Source organism: Crocuta crocuta, unplaced genomic scaffold, assembly GCF_008692635.1.
Source record: "Crocuta crocuta isolate KB4526 unplaced genomic scaffold, BGI_CrCroc_1.0 scaffold230, whole genome shotgun sequence".
In the NCBI taxonomy this organism is placed as follows: domain Eukaryota; kingdom Metazoa; phylum Chordata; class Mammalia; order Carnivora; family Hyaenidae; genus Crocuta; species Crocuta crocuta.
Genome location: NW_027527393.1, coordinates 621,626 through 640,005, shown reverse-complemented (window position 1 = coordinate 640,005; position 18,380 = coordinate 621,626). Strand labels below are relative to the sequence as shown.

The 18,380-nt window shown below is 34.5% G+C and overlaps 1 protein-coding gene across 1 annotated transcript in view; it reads left to right on the top strand.

The window, feature by feature from the left end:
- The window catches only part of TRDN (triadin), a 338,537-nt gene that overhangs the window by 248,510 nt on the left and 71,647 nt on the right, over window positions 1-18,380 (top strand). Inside the window, exon 24 of the mRNA XM_077752724.1 lies at window positions 13,559-13,597. Within this exon, the coding sequence (XP_077608850.1) occupies window positions 13,559-13,597 (39 nt within the window). The remainder of the gene's footprint in view (window positions 1-13,558; window positions 13,598-18,380) is intronic.

Genomic DNA, 18,380 nt, shown 5'->3' with positions numbered 1-18,380 from the left:
GTCCTTTAAGGGGCGCCTTAATGCTTTCTTTATAGAAACTTTGTAGTTACAAAGAATGACCACCATAAAATGAGAGTTCCTTTCTGAATCTATTTTTGGAAGAATGTTAAAGTATTTTGTTCAAGCACAGCCCAGTGGAAGAACTGGTACATAGCAGTTTTGTTAGATCTGGGTTAGCCCTTTAGAAAAACTATTCCAGATGAAATACATGGTCTGAAGACATATGTATTTGAGGATTCCCACTTCGCATTAGCCATTAGCCATTAGCCATTCTATAAAGATCCTGATTTATTTTGTGTTCAGCTGATTGGTTGTATATACTTGGTGTCAACAAAACAAAATAAACAATAAGCACACTCTTGGCTTATATCAGATAAAATCAGAAAGTTTGCCTTGTCCATCCATCCATCTCTTTCACTTCAGATGCCATTTAACATTACATAATTTAACATGAAATCATAAAAATGTAGAAAAAAACAATTTTCTATTTTGTATAAATATTTTTGAGACTAGGGAGTAATAATCTCCAATTTCATGTTTGCATGACAAAATTTCAGTTACTTCTGCCTCTTAAAAATTGAAAGGTAGCCTCATGTGACATTAAAGATAAGTTTCAACCATTTAATTTGATATGAAGAAGTAAAAGCTTTTCTGATAATTAAAATTGTTTAAACATCAAATTATAGACAAAAGTCAAGTGGTCAGCTACTTAATTCTAAATATTTGCTTATAAAATTAAACCAAACTCATGATTTTGCTGTTATATTCCTAATGATTCTTTTCTATAAGAAGTTTATAGATCATATTAAACAAACTCAAATATGTGGATTATATACAATAATATATTTAAAATAATAAATATTAAACTCAAATATGTAGATTATATACTAGATATACTTAGAATAATAAATGAGGTTATATTATTTACATTATAGTATTTATAAAACCTTCCTGTAAGAAATCCATATTTTATCATTTATACTAATCAATGTTAGATTTCTTCAACAAATAGCAAAGTAAACAGTAAAAACAAATAAAGATCTTTCCGGTAAATCTGTAAATGACTTTATACTGCCACAGCTTTTATTGAGTCATAGAAATCACTATGGAACCAAGAGTATTTTGATTCATTTTCCAAGTCAGTATTTGTGATATTTACTTTGACTGTAATTTTTAACTTAGTGTTTAATATGTGCAAGTCCCTAAAGTTAGTTTCATATTTGTTGTTGTTGCTTTAGCAAGCCCTCAGTAGTTCTTGCAAATTAACATTGAATCAAAAAGTAAATTTAAAGAAATGACTCCAGAATAACATCTCACACGAGACTTCAAATATTTAATTTTTTTCTCACAAATTTTTTATCACTTATAGTGGAATAGAAAGTAGGGAAAACATTTCCTAAAACTTACTTTCATCTGCACTTTCTTTTGTGTTTTTCCTCAACTAATGACTTTTCAAAATATTGCGCGAAACATTTCTTGAGTCCCTGCTCTGTTTGACAAACTGGCTGGTTGTTTGTTTTGTTGGTGGTTTTGATGGGCACTGTGCTCAGTACTGCAAATCCTCAGTGATGCAAGTCTCCAATTGCAGAATTAACTCAGAGGCAGACATATAAATACAAAATAAAATCCAGAAGGGGGGAGTCCTTTCACAATGTATACATATATCAAATTGCCATGATGTACACTTTACATGTCTACCAATTTTATGTCAATTGTACTGTAATAAAGCTAAAATAAAAATAAAATAAAATAGAGTAAAATAAAATATAATCCACTGGAGATGAGTGAAATAAGAAATAAGAATTATACCCAGTGCTATAAAACTGTAGAGAAAAAGCAACTGTAAAGCAAAGAATGCACATCTCATATTTAAACAGATACATTGCAATGTAAAATGTAATAAGGTGGAATGTGCCTTTATTTTGTAGTTTTTGCCTTCAGGACACTTGCGTTTTTGCTTAAGAGTCAAAGAAACTCTTGTGTAAATGACAATGTATAGTGCATAATGTATGTCATTAAGGGCAGAACAGTCAATAGTTCGTAAAAATTCTGTGGCATAAAAATGTCTTAAGATGTAGCCATTAGCCGTTTTAGGAAGTTAATAGCACTAGTCTGAGATGCCAGTTTTCTCATTAATCAATTCTGCCACTATATTCCACAAATTCTATGAAATTTTTTTAATGTTTATTTATTTTTGACAGGAGGAGGAGGGACAGAGAGAAAGGGAGACACAGAATCCGAAGCAGGCTCCAGGCACTGAGCTGTCAGCACAGAGCCTGATGTGGGGCTTGAACTCACGAGTCGCAAGATCATGACGTGAGCCAAAGTTGGATGCTTAACCAACTGAGCCACCCAGGCACCCCTTGAAGTTTTAGTTACAGAAGTGAAGTTTTATCTGTGTGTGTGTTTTCCCCTTTTTGGGTAATAAAATTATCTGATTAGAATGATTTTAACAAATAAGGAGATTGTTTGGAGGTAACAAGGTGTCCAAGGGAAGGAAGAAGAGAGTGCAAAATTTCTTAAGGATGTCGTTGAGAGTCCAGGCCTCTGGTTTCTCCTCCCTTCCAACTTTGCCACCATTGGCTTCTGTCATTAGTCTGCGGGACAGCAGGGTGGCTGTAGTACTTACAGGCATCTTGTAAATATTCTCTCCAGGAACAGAACAGAGAATGTTTCCTCACAAGGCTTTGTCTGTTTGGGAAGAAAAGCCATTTCAGGGAATTTCACCTACACCTTTCTGGCCATAACTGCTTCACAGTGCCCAATCCAATTCCAAGGAGATACGGGAATTCTTATGTTTCATTTTCCAGCCTCTAGATTAAAGGAAGGAAAAGTAACGAAGTGTGGGAATCGTGTTGAGTGAACTAGCCTACATCATCAGCCACAACAAGCCATATATGACTATGAATATCTCTCTTTAAAACATACCAATGTTATGATAAAATGAGAGTCTCCTGTGAGTGCTACCATGATTGCTGTGTAATACTTTCCCACTTGAGAATATATCTTGATCATATTCATATTATACATAAAAAAGACAATGACCAGCCAAAAATGGGGTTTCCGCTTTCAGAGAAGTCTAACAGCAGGTGTGGAATATAAGGGGGTAAATCACACAAATAACTGAACGCCTATAAAACTGAGAGAAATGCTTTGACAAAAGGAATACAGTGCTATGAGTGTAAGTATAGAAAAATCTGCCTTAGCGATGCCTGGGTGGTTCAGTCAGTTAAGTGTCTGACTTCAGCTCAGGTCATAATCTCACACCTCCTGAGTTTGAGCCCTGTGTCTGGCTGTGTGCTGACAGCTCAATGCCTGGAGCCTGCTTCAGATTCTGTGTCTCTCCCTCTCTCTGCTCCTCTTCCATTCTCTCTCTGTCTCTCCTTCTCTCTCTCTCAAAAATAAAAGAAACATTAAAAAAAGAAAAAGAAAAATCTGACTCAGGTTGGGGAATCAAGGAATGCTTCCAAACCAAGTAAAATTCAATCTGAGATGTGAAAGATAAGCAGGCATTTTAACCAGTGAAAAAATTGAGAATAGGAGAGGGCAAGGACTTAAGAGATGTTCCGGCACATTCAAATTTCTTGTGAAAAAGGACAGTGTTACAGATGTGTAGAAAGCGTTAACACGAGAACTACAAAACAAAGATAGACATAAGCAGAACTTTGAAGGCCAGGAATAGGCAAACTATGTTTCATGGGCCGAATCTGGAATGCTTGTACATTTTTAAATGGTTGAAAAAAATCAAAGGAAGAATAAAATTGGGGTGCACCTTAAACATATAAGAAATTCAAATTTCAGTATCTTTAAATGCATTTTATTAGAACACAAGCACACTTACTCATTCATTTATGTTTTGTCTGTAGTGGTGTCCATGCCATAATAGCAGAGTTGAGTAGTGACACCAAAGATCAAATGGTCAAATAGTCTGTAAAACCAAAATATTTACTCTCTGGCATTTAACAGAAAAACATTGCCGACCCCTGCTATATGTCATATTAAGGCTTTTGGGTTTTGTCTAAAGGCAATGGGTATACACAAAAGTATTTTTTCATGTTTGTAGAAGGGAAAGATTTGCTTTCTGTAACGGCCACTATGACAGTGGGTTGGAGAAAGGCAGAATAGATTCAAGAAGACCAATTAAGAAGCAACTGATGGTATCTGGGTGCAAGATTATTGACCAGGACGGTTGCAGGTGAAATGGAGAGAAGAGGACATTTTTGAAAAATATTGTATTTAATAAAATTTCTATTTTATATAGCTAAATGGTTGGTGACACCACTGAGATGGGACATCAGAAAAGAAGCTTTGGATCAATCATAAGTCTAGCTTACATGTTTGAGTTTGAAGTGTTTATAAGACATCCAAGTAGAAATGTAGAGCTGGAAGCTGACTACCTAAGTGTGAGGTTCCAAAAAGGAAGTTAGGTTGAAAATACCTTTGTGAGATTTCTTTGTCAGTGTATGGAATTCGAAGGTGGGGTCACACATGGATTGAGTGATGGAGAGTCAAGGTGAGAAGAGGAAAGTTCTGAGGAAAGTTAGGAAAGAATACATTTAAGACTGCGACTTGAGGAACCCAGCACATTCTTTTTAGCATGAGTACAACTAGGTATCTTGAGGGCCAATACGAGTAATCTATCTATCCTGCTTTTTTATTTTCTAAAAGTTGGTATTTTATGCATTTTCAGTTGTCACTGGTTTAAAAGTCTTATCCTGAAGGTCCCAATGTTGGTTCTCTAAGCATTATTGAAATACTGATTTGTCCACATAGAGATCTGCAAGGAAAAGTTTGACAGTTTGTTGAAAAAATAGATATTATATAGTCTTCTTTTATGAGAAAGAATCAAAACAGGTCAGCCTTGGAGAGTTATCTCAAAGAGCACCTTTTAGAATATGTTAATTCAATACGTGTCAGTCGGAACATAACCAGCTTTGCTATACTGCTACATTGTCTAAGACCACAAGTATTCTGATGTCCAATGATTGACATAAAATAATCAAATTTTCTTCCAAGAAGTTCCAGTTTTAATGTTATTTATTGTTCGTTCCAATTCTTTAAACTGACATTACAGGGATTTATTTTGTCTTTTGTACACTGGTCATTCTAATAAAATGAATGCAACTAACATACATATATGATGCACCACTCTGGAATTCATATTTTTCTAATAACATTGCAAATCACAAATGTCACCTTTACTTATGACATTGTCATCCTCTTAGAAATGTTAGAATTTGCTGTAATGCTGTTCTTAAACTCTAGTGGTTGATCTAGAATACTTGATTTAATAATCTACATTAGCATTTTAATTTTTGTGTAGTTTTTTCTGGATTTTATTTTGTGCCTTTTTTCTGATTTTACCGTTGACATGATTTAATTCTGCCTTGAGTTATTTTAGGAAGAAAATATTATACTATCATGTAAACAAGTGAAGAAATTGATGCAGAAAGATTAAAGGATTATCTAAGGTTTCTATGCCGGATTATCTACTTAGTATCAGACTTAAATGCACCTAAAGATAATCTTATTTTTCTTTGTTCCTCGATATTGGAATATATTAGCAAGACGGTTTCAAGGTTGTTTTTTCCCCATAACAATTTTTTCCATTTGATAGGAATGGAGAAAAGTTATAGACAATTGGTGATTTAAAAAAGACTCAGGGGGGCACCTGAGTGGCTCAGTCAGTTAAGCACCAACTTCAGCTCAGCTCATGATCTCTCAGTTCGTGGGTTCAAGCTGTGCATCAGGTTCTGTGCTGACAGCATGGAGCCTGGAGCCTGCTTCAGATTCTGTATGTGTGTCTCTCTCTCTGCCCTTCCCTCACGCACACCTGTCTCTCTTTCTCTCAAAAATAAATAAACATTAAAAATTTGGTAAAATAACCAGTCAGATTCAAAAGAATAAAATGTCGATAGATACCTTTAAAAATCCATAAGTCACTTTCTGAAGAATTAAGTGCAAATTGAACTAGTAACAGTACTCTGTCACTCTAAGCAGCAACTTACAGACTAACACTTCTTCTGTTGTCCCTATCATGCCCAAATTCCAAGTTGATAGAATGGTAAGGGGTTATGTGTTACCAAGAAAAACAGCTGAGGTTGCCAGAATTTTCTGTATTATAATCAATGGATTTACAAATTAATGTATCCAAGCGCTATGAATTTTTATTTTCTCCCTCCCAAAAATTAATGCACAATGATAATATAAATACAACTATATGTATGTGAAATATACAAACAATTATAAATGTAAAACTCCAAGATTCCTTCCTTGGTATTTTTCCACCTAAGTTCTAATTTCAGGGGGCAAAGTAGCATGAGAAAATGAGTCATTGTCCCTTTGCACATCCTTTTTTTTTTTTTGTCATTCCATGCTACCTTATGCAAATGTTCTAATATGCCTCTTGAAGGAATTTTTTTTAATGTCACCATAAATCTTTTTATTTTTCCTGCTTGCTTTAAAAATGTAAAATGTATTATTTTTCTTATAAGGTCATGCATTGCTTTTTCATATTTGAATGAGATGTAGGATTGTCCATACTGAAACCTGTGACCTTTTATTAACTTCATTGATTGTTCTTGCTTCAAGTTAAAGAAAATGAATATTGGTGCCCAGAGAAACATGGAAGATTCTAGTTAAAGAGGGACTCTCCCTTTGATAAGGAGAAACAAAAGAATGTCTACTTCCTTACTTTGGCAAATGATTGTTGCACAACTTTCTGAACCCATTGAATGGTTTAAAGTCAACTGGCTCATTACCTAAAATATATTCAACCAGTTATCCTGCCATCTTCAAATAACATTCTGGGCCATTGTTCTGACTGACTATTCTTTGTGCAACTGATATATGCAGCCTCTTCCAATTATTTCTTACTCATTTCAATGTGTACTCTTCACGACAGAAACTCCAGGAAGGATAGAATAATGAGGCTCACAAAAGGAGGCATAAAAGAAAGAGAAGATAAAGGCAGAGTGGCACTATCAGAAATGTGGTACATCAGATTTAGCATATGTGAAAGACAAAGGATCACAAACATGAAATGATGACAGAATGAGGCAGGAAAAATGTATGTGTTTATTCTTTGTTGTGAATAGAGAATGCCCTTTGGCTCCTTTTGTATTTTTAGTGTCCACTCAACAAACTTTCCTCGTGAGCATCAAACCCCTTGGGAATCTTGCCAAGGAAGGATTGCAGCATCAAGTCTTAGACATAAAGCTTTGAGTCACAGATTAAGTGCTTGCATTACAAACTAGACCCATTTTAGGACTATGCCTACCAAAGCTTATAAAACAAAATTGTTTTTTCTTGTTGACCTAATAGGAATGAGAGGTGAGAGAAAGAGACAGACACAGACACAGAGAGAATGTGTGTGTGTGTGTGTGTGTGTGTGTACATGTTTCAGAAAAAAAACACTGCTCAGTAGCTTGAGACTCCAGCTTAGAACAGTTCTAAACTAGTTAAATCACTTACTCTGGATAATTGTATCTGACTGAGGCAAATTAAATATAAAATCTGAAGATAATGTGCCTCAGTGTTGAATACGAGTGAGTCAGTTCTAATGGGCTTTTAGTGAGGCTTTGGTTAATGGAAGAGAGATTCCACTTCATATTTTGGCCTGAACCACGTAAAAGTGAAGCTTATATATTTGATTTTCCTGACATCTTGAAACCACATTTTTTGTTGTTTTGTGTCAATAACAATTTTTGAATGTTGGTATAGTAGTCTGGAGATATTTTAGGTGCTGTGTTTCCAAAGATGAGCAAGACAAAAGTCCCTGTCCACAAAAACCTTACAATACTTGAAAAAGAGGGCTGGAAAGGAGGAAACAAAGCAGACTCCATTGCTGTCTTAGACAAGGAATATCAGAGTCTTTTATCCAAACTACGGATATCTGCTACCTACATATGAGTATTACAAGTGCTCACAAAATCTTTATTCAATCACTTAATCTAATCTTAGCCACAAATACATCAGCTAATTATCATTTTCCAATTCATAAGGTGAAAAAATCAAGATTCAGAATTTCATATGCCTCATATTAAATTATTGGTTAATAAAAAGGAAATAAATTTCAAACCAAGGGATTTTTTGTTTAGTCGGTTTGTGTCTATATGTTTTTCTCCGACTGCAGTACAAAATGGTCTCTGTGCATTCTTACTTTGATGAGGTTGCCTAATTACTTGAGGCTACCATCCCTTTGCCCCTTTATTATATGTGGAGGATTCCTCAATTTATAAACAAAGATGATACTGATTTAGAAACTCAAGCAGGAAAAATGGAAGCATAGAGGACGCTTAAGATTTCAAAACCATATGGACGTGGTTAAAAAAGAGGAAGGAAAATATTAAATAGTCCATAGCCTATTGAAGTAAAGAAATGTAGGCACAGATATGATGAAAACTCATGGGGGAGATGATGCCAGGTGCTGGTTCTCCGCGTGGCATCACACAAACTTGGAACAGTTTCTTCTTTTGGAAGTCTGTGAACTAAAGAAGTTCCAAGTCAAACCTCACGGTAGTCCAATTTTTTTCTTTCTCCCAATTGTATTTACCTGGACCACAAAGTAATGTGTCCACAGCAGATGAAATTGAATGCTACCTATCAAAACAGATGGAGTGTGTGCAAAACAATTCCTCTCAGGAAATGAAAAAACATGAGTTCAGTAAGAATTTTCCCAAATCCCAAATTTTGAAGTCAAGCTACTAGGATTGACAGTAGTTCTCCATCCCCTCCGATAAAGCATCACGGAAAAAACAAAGTGTGAAAGTGTATATGTGTGTGTGCATGTGTGTGTTGTGCATATAATTTGTTTTTTTAATGTTTATTTATTTTTGAAAGACAGAGAGAGAGAGACAGAGAGATAGAGAGAGACAGACAGAGAGAGAGGGAGTCAGTGTACAGGCCATCCCACGAATCATGAGATCATGGACCTGAGCCAAAATCAAGAGTCAAATGCTTAACTGACTGAGCCACCCAGGTGCTCCTGTTTTTAAGCAGTATAATTAGGGCTATAGTACAGTTGTCTAAAATGTATGTGCATGTACAAGGGGCCGATTTTCATTAGAAAATGCAAATGATATAAAAACATGGGTTTAGAAGAAATTTATGAATACTACTTTTAAATAAAATACTCAAAATTTTAATTGTCTTATTTAAAAATATTTTTATTTAAAATATATTTTATTTAACAGTATGGTAGAAAAATATAAGAAGTAATTTAAAATATCAACAGACTAATGTATGCTATTTGCATTGTATCTGATTCTGCTCTAAATGCGTCATATGTAGTGTTCAATTTAATTTTTATAGAATCATTTTTTAAATGTTTATTTTTTTTTGAGAGGCAGAGAGAGAGAGTATATGAGTGAGAAGAGGCAGAGAAAGAGGGGGACAGAGGATCCCAAGGGGGCTCTTCGCTGACAGCATCAAGCTCCATATGGGCTTGAAATCATGAACCATGAGATCATGACCTGAGCCGAAGTCAGAAGCTTAAATTACTGAGCTATCCAGGTGCCCCTACAGCATCCTTCTTATTTATTAATGTGAACATTAAAGCACTGAAAGTGACTTGCTCAGGTCACATAGGCATCTGGGGTGGATCTGGGACACACAACTAGCAGTATGAATTGTGTCCTTAGCCACCATGTTTTCCAGACTCCCTCAGACCAAAATTCATGAACAATTGACAGTTGAAATTCTTCTATATATTTTACAAAAATATATTTCATGACCTGCTCTTAAGTGTAAAACCTTCCCATGCCATTAAATATGGAATACAACCACAGGAGTGTACGAGACAGCTATCAATTTTCTATCAATGCTCAATCTATTTACTTAGTTTAACTAGCTTAATTTAGGAAACCAATTCATACAACATGATTCAATGAGTGGTCGAAAAAAAATGGAAACTTCAACGGCTAAATTGTTTACACCAATTAAATAATACAAATCCTGTTAGTAATGTTTTTTGTCTACATAATATACCCTAGGTAAATACAACCTACCTATAAGATATAGAATGTGGATTACTGTAATGTTTTTAGGTATGCAATGTTTAAAAGCTTTTATTCTTTATGTAGCAATAGTAAATATAGCTGTTTTCATTATAAGTGTTTAAGGCTTTGGAGTTGGGTATAAAAAACAGTATTCAAAGACCAGTTTTGTAACTTATTGGGGAAAATACACTTAGACAAACTACGAAGCCTCAGTATGGTTATCTGTAAAGTGGGTGTAATAGTAGTATATATCTCATCAAAGAAGTATGTGAGATTTATATAAGATAATTTCTTCATTTGTGCAACAAATATTTATTAATCCTTTTTCTGCACAAAGCACTGATCTATGCATTATGATTCATCAGAGAAAGTAATAGTTCACCTCAAGACTCATGAAGTTTATATTCTATTGGGTTAGAGATCAAATAAACACACAAGCATTTAATATTACATAAATAAAATATAAATAATGCATATAATGCAATTATTTAGTGAATGCCATGAGGAAAATATCATTGGTTGAAAAATCTAATTGTTATTATTATTTATTATACATATAGGGCCATTGTGTACTAAAAAGCAAATGTGAAAATGATAATATAATAAAGCGGAAAAAAAATCAGTGATATTCACCTTCTCCTTACAAAATATCTAAAATAGAGGCATTCTTAAAATAATGTTGATTCTTGGAATTTACATATTGTATAGATTTCTTTCTTTTAATTTCATGACAACAAAACAGAGACTCCTAAACATAGTTGATCTCCATTGCTGCCCTTCTCTGACTCAGGCACATGCATGCTGAAGTTCGGTTGGCCTGCTTTACTTGAGAACATAGTGATGATGACATTGAAAAATCATTAATGAAGCTTCCTTCCCCAGGCCCATCAGCAATTTACATTTCATAAGTGAAATCAACAGCCTGGAAAAGTCAGTGCTGCATATGAAATGACAGGCTGTCTGCCTCAACAACTCAGCGTGGGGATTTCTTGATTCCAGGTCTCTGTCACGCTTGCCTGTAGAGCCCAAAACGAAGGGCTCAAGTGACAAATATTTATGAAAATCAGATGTTTTATTATTATATGATAATAATCAGTGGTAAAAAAAATATCAAACAGTAAAGATTGGATAAAAATAAAAATTCCTATTCCCTCTTTCTGGCCCCCAGGCCTCAATCTCCAGCATTAACCACTGTCCTTAGTTTCCTGAAGCTTCTCAATAAAACCCTTGGACTAAACAAATATATATGTATATATGGCTGCCATTTTTATATGACTAGGAACAAGCATCCATATGTGACTCAAAAATTAAAGACATAACCTTCAGTAGCAATGCCATCTTCAAAATGAAGACACTTAGCTCTGAATTAGCAAGCAGTCTAATAAAATGGATGATCACCTTAGAAAATCCTTTGACAATAATCTCACATATCAACTCTTCGTTTGCATCTTCAAGGGTAAAGACCTAATTCTGTAAGAAAAAATGAAAATCACCATGTAATTTAAGTTTATGAGCATAATTTGAAATAATTAAACACTTTGCATACATCACTTACAATTCTCATTAATTTTACAACATTATTTTCTCCATTTTTGGAATGACAAAACTGAGATTTAAGGTTTTCAGTAATGCCCAAGGTCACAAAACTTAGTGAACGAACTTGCTCTTAAAGCCAGATTGTATGATTCAAAACCTCCTTTTTACACTTTCCCTGAACTCATAACTTGTGAAGTGATATTGTAAGTGTCATTTACACAATACCAAAAGTCAGTGTTGAGGGTGCATGGGCACATGCATGTTGGATAGTGCATGTTCATAAGAGAGTTTGTAACATTCTATGTACAAGATAGAAGTTGATTCTGGTTGTATTGTACTTGTAAAAATCATAATGTACTGATAAAAATATTCTCAACAACTTTCATGTTTTTAAGAAGCTCTCTTGACAAACATTAAGACTAAAATAATTCCATGTCAAGACTACAGTGACAATGTGATAAGGGAGAAAAAATCATGTGTAGTAAGAAGCAAGGCCCATTCAAATAGATTGCTCTACCTAATGAGCAACGTTTGTGAACCCCTCTGGAAGAAATTTTATTTCTAGCTCTGGAAGCATGGGATGAATCAATTCCTTCTAGGACTATAGATACACTATAGAGGGAGCTTTTGGTCATTCTATATTCACCCTTTTGTGCATTTATCCGTTCATTCCACAGTATTTACTGATAATATACCACATGTCAGATATGTAAACAAATGTTGATATTTTAATAGTGCACAAGACATAGTTATTTCTTGTGGAAGTTAAAATCTAATACAGGGATACAGACAATAAATAAAATTAAATTAAAATTGTATACAATTTTTTCTATAACATTAAGGCACATGGAAAGCATTAGGATAACATGTGCCCTACTCAGTTTAGATAGTCTGTTAACTAAAAAGAAAGGAATATGTGCTAGAGAGTGTTAAAGTGTGATAACAGCAGTGATATCACCTTTTACAGGATATGTATTCAAGTATTATAGGAAGTAGGGTGTGAATGGCTATGCAATTCTCTACTATATAAAATTCTGCTGTTAAACAGATGAGGGGTGTTTTTTGTTTTTTGTTTTTGTTTTTTTGGTAACTCCAGAAAATGAGACTCTATTAGGCTAAAACTCAAATAAAGCCAGGTAGCACTATCTCAGATAACATAGTCTGTACTCAAAAAATATCCCAACCATGAGATTAGTTTTTCAGCTGTTTGAAGGAAGGAAAAATTATAATGTACCGGGATACACTTCCATTAATCAAAACAATACTTTTTGCCAGGAAAGGAGAAATATGCAGCCTAAGCAAAATTGTTTAAACAATAGGAAGAACTGGAAAGCATGAAAATATAGCCAACTCTTACCTTGGTTGGAATTGTATCATGAATATTATTTGGATACTTTCTAAAACTATATATTTGTCCTATACTAAGTTGTAGTACAGTTTCTAGACAAAAGCCATTTCCTAAGACAATAAGAAATTAAAGGACTTAATTCTAATAAAGTTTTATATAACTTTACTAAGTTTAAGCCAATTTAATTCATTTTATAAAATTAATAACAAATACTAATAAAATCAAGACATACCAGTTTGAAATTATTAAATTAACCACCAGATGGCGCTCCATGAATTGAACGTCTGTAGTCAAAATTAATAAATGACTTGAATTGGTTAAATGAGGAAAAATTAACAACACTTTTTCCTCAAGTAGTTATTATTAATTTTTTATTTACATTACTTAGAGAACTTAAGAATCATAAGAAATGGGTTGTTAGTAAAGACAAATCACTCAGTATGTTTAATATAAAACCTTTTAGCAAACTAGATTTTAAAATCATGTCCTTTTGTTTAAGTTACTTTATAACTTACTAAGAACACATTTCATTGCATATTGATAAAACATGTAACTATAATTAAAACTGAGAAAAGATGAGAAAAATCTATTAAAATTGACTTGTATACGTTTTTTCCAAATGCTTAATTTTTTTACCTGTTTGTTTGTATGTGTATATGTATATGTTTTACCCCAGAACCTGAAATTAAAAAAGATGAAAAGATACCCAAAGCAGGTAAGGAGACTTTGTAAGATTTACAGGTAAATAGGTGTTCTGTTTGTTATGAACAAAACTAGTTTATAATCAGGGATGTGTAAGGTCTTGAAATGCTCAAATATTGAAAAAATATTGATGCATCCATCTCATATATTTTAAATGTAATAGCAGTAAACTTTGAGTTATGTTAAAGTTAAAATAGATTCTGATTCTGTGTTTTTTGGATAAGGTTATCAAAGCGCTAGAACCGTTAGCATATGCTTCTCCTTATTCATCTAGTGGGCAATTGAGCGCTGTTTACAAAGTCCTAAGGGGACAACGTGAATTTCAGAAGCTTCAGCCAGGTGGAATGCCTGAAACTGATTCTTATATTCATTGAAACTTATGAAATTACCTATATTCAGCCATTTTTTTACCTCAAAAACAGTAGTTTCATATGAATCAACCTAATAGATTCAGCCATTTTCTTTCCCACTAATTAAATATACAGATACTCTTTGGAATGGGAATCCATTGTTTTGTTGGCCATTGATTTGAAAATTGGAATACTTTGAAAATAGAATTGCTGAAAACACATACTGTGAGGGTGAAAGAAAAGAGCTGGATACTCTTTAATTTTTTTTAATGTTTATTCATTTTTGAGAGACAGAGAGAAAGTGTGAGTGGGGGGAGGGGCAGAGAGAGAGGGAAACAGAAATGGAAGCAGACTCCAGGCTCTGAGCCATCAGCACAGAGCCTGATGCAGGGCTTGAACTCATGAGTCATGAGATCATGACCTGAGCTGAAGTCAGAGGCTTAACCGACTGAGCCTCCCAGGTACTCCAAGAGATGGACACTCTTGAGACAGATGTTAAAAGTTAGAAGATACATGATAAAATACAGTGAAGAAAAAGAAAATTAAAAATTCCAATTAGTAATTACAATCTTTCTAGGGCTACTCCTATTCCAAATATTTCACATCTATGTAAAGACACTTATATATCTAAATCTGCATATGCAAAAGAAATTTATATCTTTATCTCTCCATAAAGTGAAAGTACTATGTACATACAGACATACATATCATTTGTCTTAAAGTATTTGTATATACTCACTTTTACAAAGTTTAACCTATATGTAAGTAATTCTTATTTCCCCCTTCTATGTGTATGTTAAATATTAACTTGAATTATTGTCACTTCTTTCAAAAGTACTGTTAACATAGCAACAGTAATTCATTGTTTTTTAGTGCGTCAACATAGCCAATTTAACTGACTTTATAAAATCTGAAAGCCAGCATTCTCTGGAAGATAAATGGGAAAAAATGACCAATTTTACACAATGAGAAAAATGTGTAACAGAAATATGATATAATGAGTCTTAACATCAAAACTTACAACTGAGATTTAGATATATCTGCAGAAAAGGGAAAACTACTTATAAAAATTGCACTATTGCCGTTAGCTCCTTTACTGGTGTCAGTGAAAGATTGCTGATCAAACAAAAAACATGTGACATCACTCCTTCTTGTGAGCATGACACTGTATTTGATGCTTGATTTTATTGTTGGTTTGTAATGGAAAAAGTAATATGCACTATAAATTTCCTATTATTAGTTTGCATTAAATATTTATGTCTGTTTTGATGTTATATCTTTTTTTAGCTTCCTAAAAGGAAATGGAAATCAGCATTAATAGCATATTTTATATAATCAATCAGCAATTTATTGAAAATATATATTATGCTAAATGTCACTGCCTGATGTTCAGGATTGTGCTTGGTGATGCAAAGCTTACAAAGAAGTGATAAGATATTGTTTCCAAACCAAGAGAGTACAATCAAGGACATAGACACAAATGATCAAACGTTGGCTAGAAGACAACTATATTAGTGATGACTGCTCCAGAAGTCTGGAGGGAGGAGCCACCCTTGTGACCTTGTCAATCAGTGAAAACCTCAAGGAGATTATGGATTTAAGCTAGGACTTTAGGAATATGCAAGAGCAGCTGAGACAGGGAGGTGACTACACAGCCCAGTGGAGGCCGTGTCAACTTTATAACAGAAAGACATGAATTTGTCTCCTTTTGTCACTTGCTGGGGATATGACTTTACTTAAATTACTTAACATTTCTGAATTTCAATTTCCTTATCTATTGAACAAAGATCATCATGATAAGCCAGCAGGATTGTTAAAAGAGATAGATTTGATGCATGCCATTTGGTTTGGCTTCAGTAAGCGGTAGCTGTATCGAGGCATTAACTCAGGGGCAAGGTGAGCCTGATGTAAGCAGGATGGAGTGAGGAGAGCGCCGAGGACCAAAGGAGATGCTAGGCGCTGAGTAAGGAACAGAAGAAGGCAGGACTACTACAGCCGTGGTATGTAGCCAGGAGAGAGAGATGAGGAGGCCAAAGGGAAAAGTCTGGATTCTTAGAATGTGAATTGGAAGAAAAAAGTGGTATCATAAGTCTTATGATGGCATGTGAAATAAAATCCTATGGAAAGAACTCTCAGAGATTTGCCTCAAGAGTGATTTTTAGTCATCTAAGTATTACCAAAAAATGGGAGAAATTGGTATAGAGAAGAAACAAGGAGGAAGTGACTTTTGTTTATTTTCCACATTATTTATAGACAGGACTAATGTTCAGTGTAGAATTATTAGGAATTAAGTTTTTTAAAACCACAGAACCTAACAACTCATTGAAAACACTAAGAATATCTCAGCATATATTCTTTCAGTTACATGAAATAATGCTTTAAAAACACAGTCATACTCTCTGTACTGTGCTACTGCTTATTTTGTAACTGTCAAGATGCTTCACAGGAAAATAATAGGCACTGATGACATAAGCTATACCAACCCCAAGATCTCAAGTAAGAAAGATGGTGAGGTGAACAAATGTAGAAGTTTGTAGAGGAAGCACATATGAGTGGATGCCAATGGGACATGCACGCAGAGGTATCTTAACGAGGCTTGGACATTGAGAGCACTCACTTGGGATCCTCAGACTAGATTTCGTAAACCTAGTTTAGAAGTTTAGGGTTCTAAGGCAAAGGAGGAAAGGAGTTGTTAAAAAAAAAAAGTAATGTGGAGAGAAAAGAGGGACAGCTTCTTGAAAAAGTAAAAGAACTGGAAAAGAGAAGGCAAGTTGGTCACCTGGAATATCAGGAAATACAATGTATCAGCATCCCAAAGCAGGGACCCTTTCAGAAAACATAGAGAAGTCAACAGTGCAAACATCTCAGAAAGGTCATGAGACATGATAACTGAGAAAAAGCCATTATATTTGACAAAAACCTGTCATTAAGTCATCTTTTGGAGAGCATTTTCAGTAGAATGGTGGAAGTAGAAAGTTTGTAGGAATTAAAGGATTTATCAGTAGTGGAGACAGCACAAACTACTTCTTTCAGGAGTTTCTGGATAAAGGGAGGCAAACTATTTTATTTTGACAGGTAGAATCAATAAAATATGTTTGTTGTTCTCATATTGGTGACAACCAGGTGGGTTTTTCTGGGGAGAGAAGGAGCAAGGAATCCAGAGGGAGATACTCATTGAGAGATAATATCCCAGAGATGAGGAAAGTTGAGGTACACAGATACGGGTGGAGGAAATTAGCTTAATTATGAGGAAGAACAAAACGCCCCCGAGCTTTGAGGGAATAAAGGATAGATTAAAGTTGAGCATACGCAAGGACACTCCTGAAAAATAATCTTTTCTCCTAAAATCTCTGTGTGAAGGTGGCCACTAACATGTTTGTCCCCAAACCAGGGTATGGCTTTCTTGCTTCATATTACACTGACCCCTACACAATACTAGACCATGTTCACCATATTTCATGTTAAAAAAAAAAAAAAACTAAACTCCACTGAATCCGCACTGTTAAAATTAAAACAACAACAAAAGATGGCTGCATTTTAAAGTGCTGGACAACATTATAATTCTTTATTTTTGACATAGCATATTATTAGCCACTAAAGCCCTTTGTTTGTTACCTGCCAATGAAATGGCTGGCAAATGGGACACGCAATTCATTGGGTAATTAGAGACTAGCTAAGTGTCCCTTTCAGGAAGCAATGGATATTAATTATAAGTAGTAATACAATTAAAAACAAAAAAAGGCTTGCATAAGTCATAAGAAATAATTTATTTTTCTTACTTATTAAGGAAATTAATATTCATACATAAAATCTTCAGAGTTCATCACTGTATTTCTAAGTGTCTAACAAACATTTTTGCTTGGTTATTCTGCGTACACCTCACTTTGTTTAAAATTGAACTCAGCATCTCCTCTGTCGTCTCGTTGTCGTTGTTACTCTTTCTTATCCCAACAAATGGAACTCATGAATCACCATTCAGTTACATTGACTTAAACTTCTGAGGCATTTGCAGCTCCCCTTTCTCTTTCAGAACCCGGTGTCCAACTAGGCATCAAGTTATGTATCTCCCAGATTTGTAATCCCATTTATTATCTCTCCTGGCAAGATCATACTTTTAGCTCTTTTCGTCCCTTGCCTGAATAGATAAACAAACCCATGACTTAATAGTCTTGCTTCCATCTCCTCTTCACAGATCCGCCACATGCTCGTGCTAGTTGTTTTTCCAAATGAATATCTGCAGAGAATAGAGCTAGATTCACTGCCACTACATTATATGACCCTCACCATATTTCTTCATGTGCTCACCTTTCATCTAATCCTCCACCACCACTGCTCCCCCGACACTCACATAGATATTTAAAAAAGATTGCCGCTTCTGCGGAATATTGTCTCTTCAGTGTTTTTGAGTATTTTTCTTTCACTTCAGGTCCATGTTAAAAGCATCTT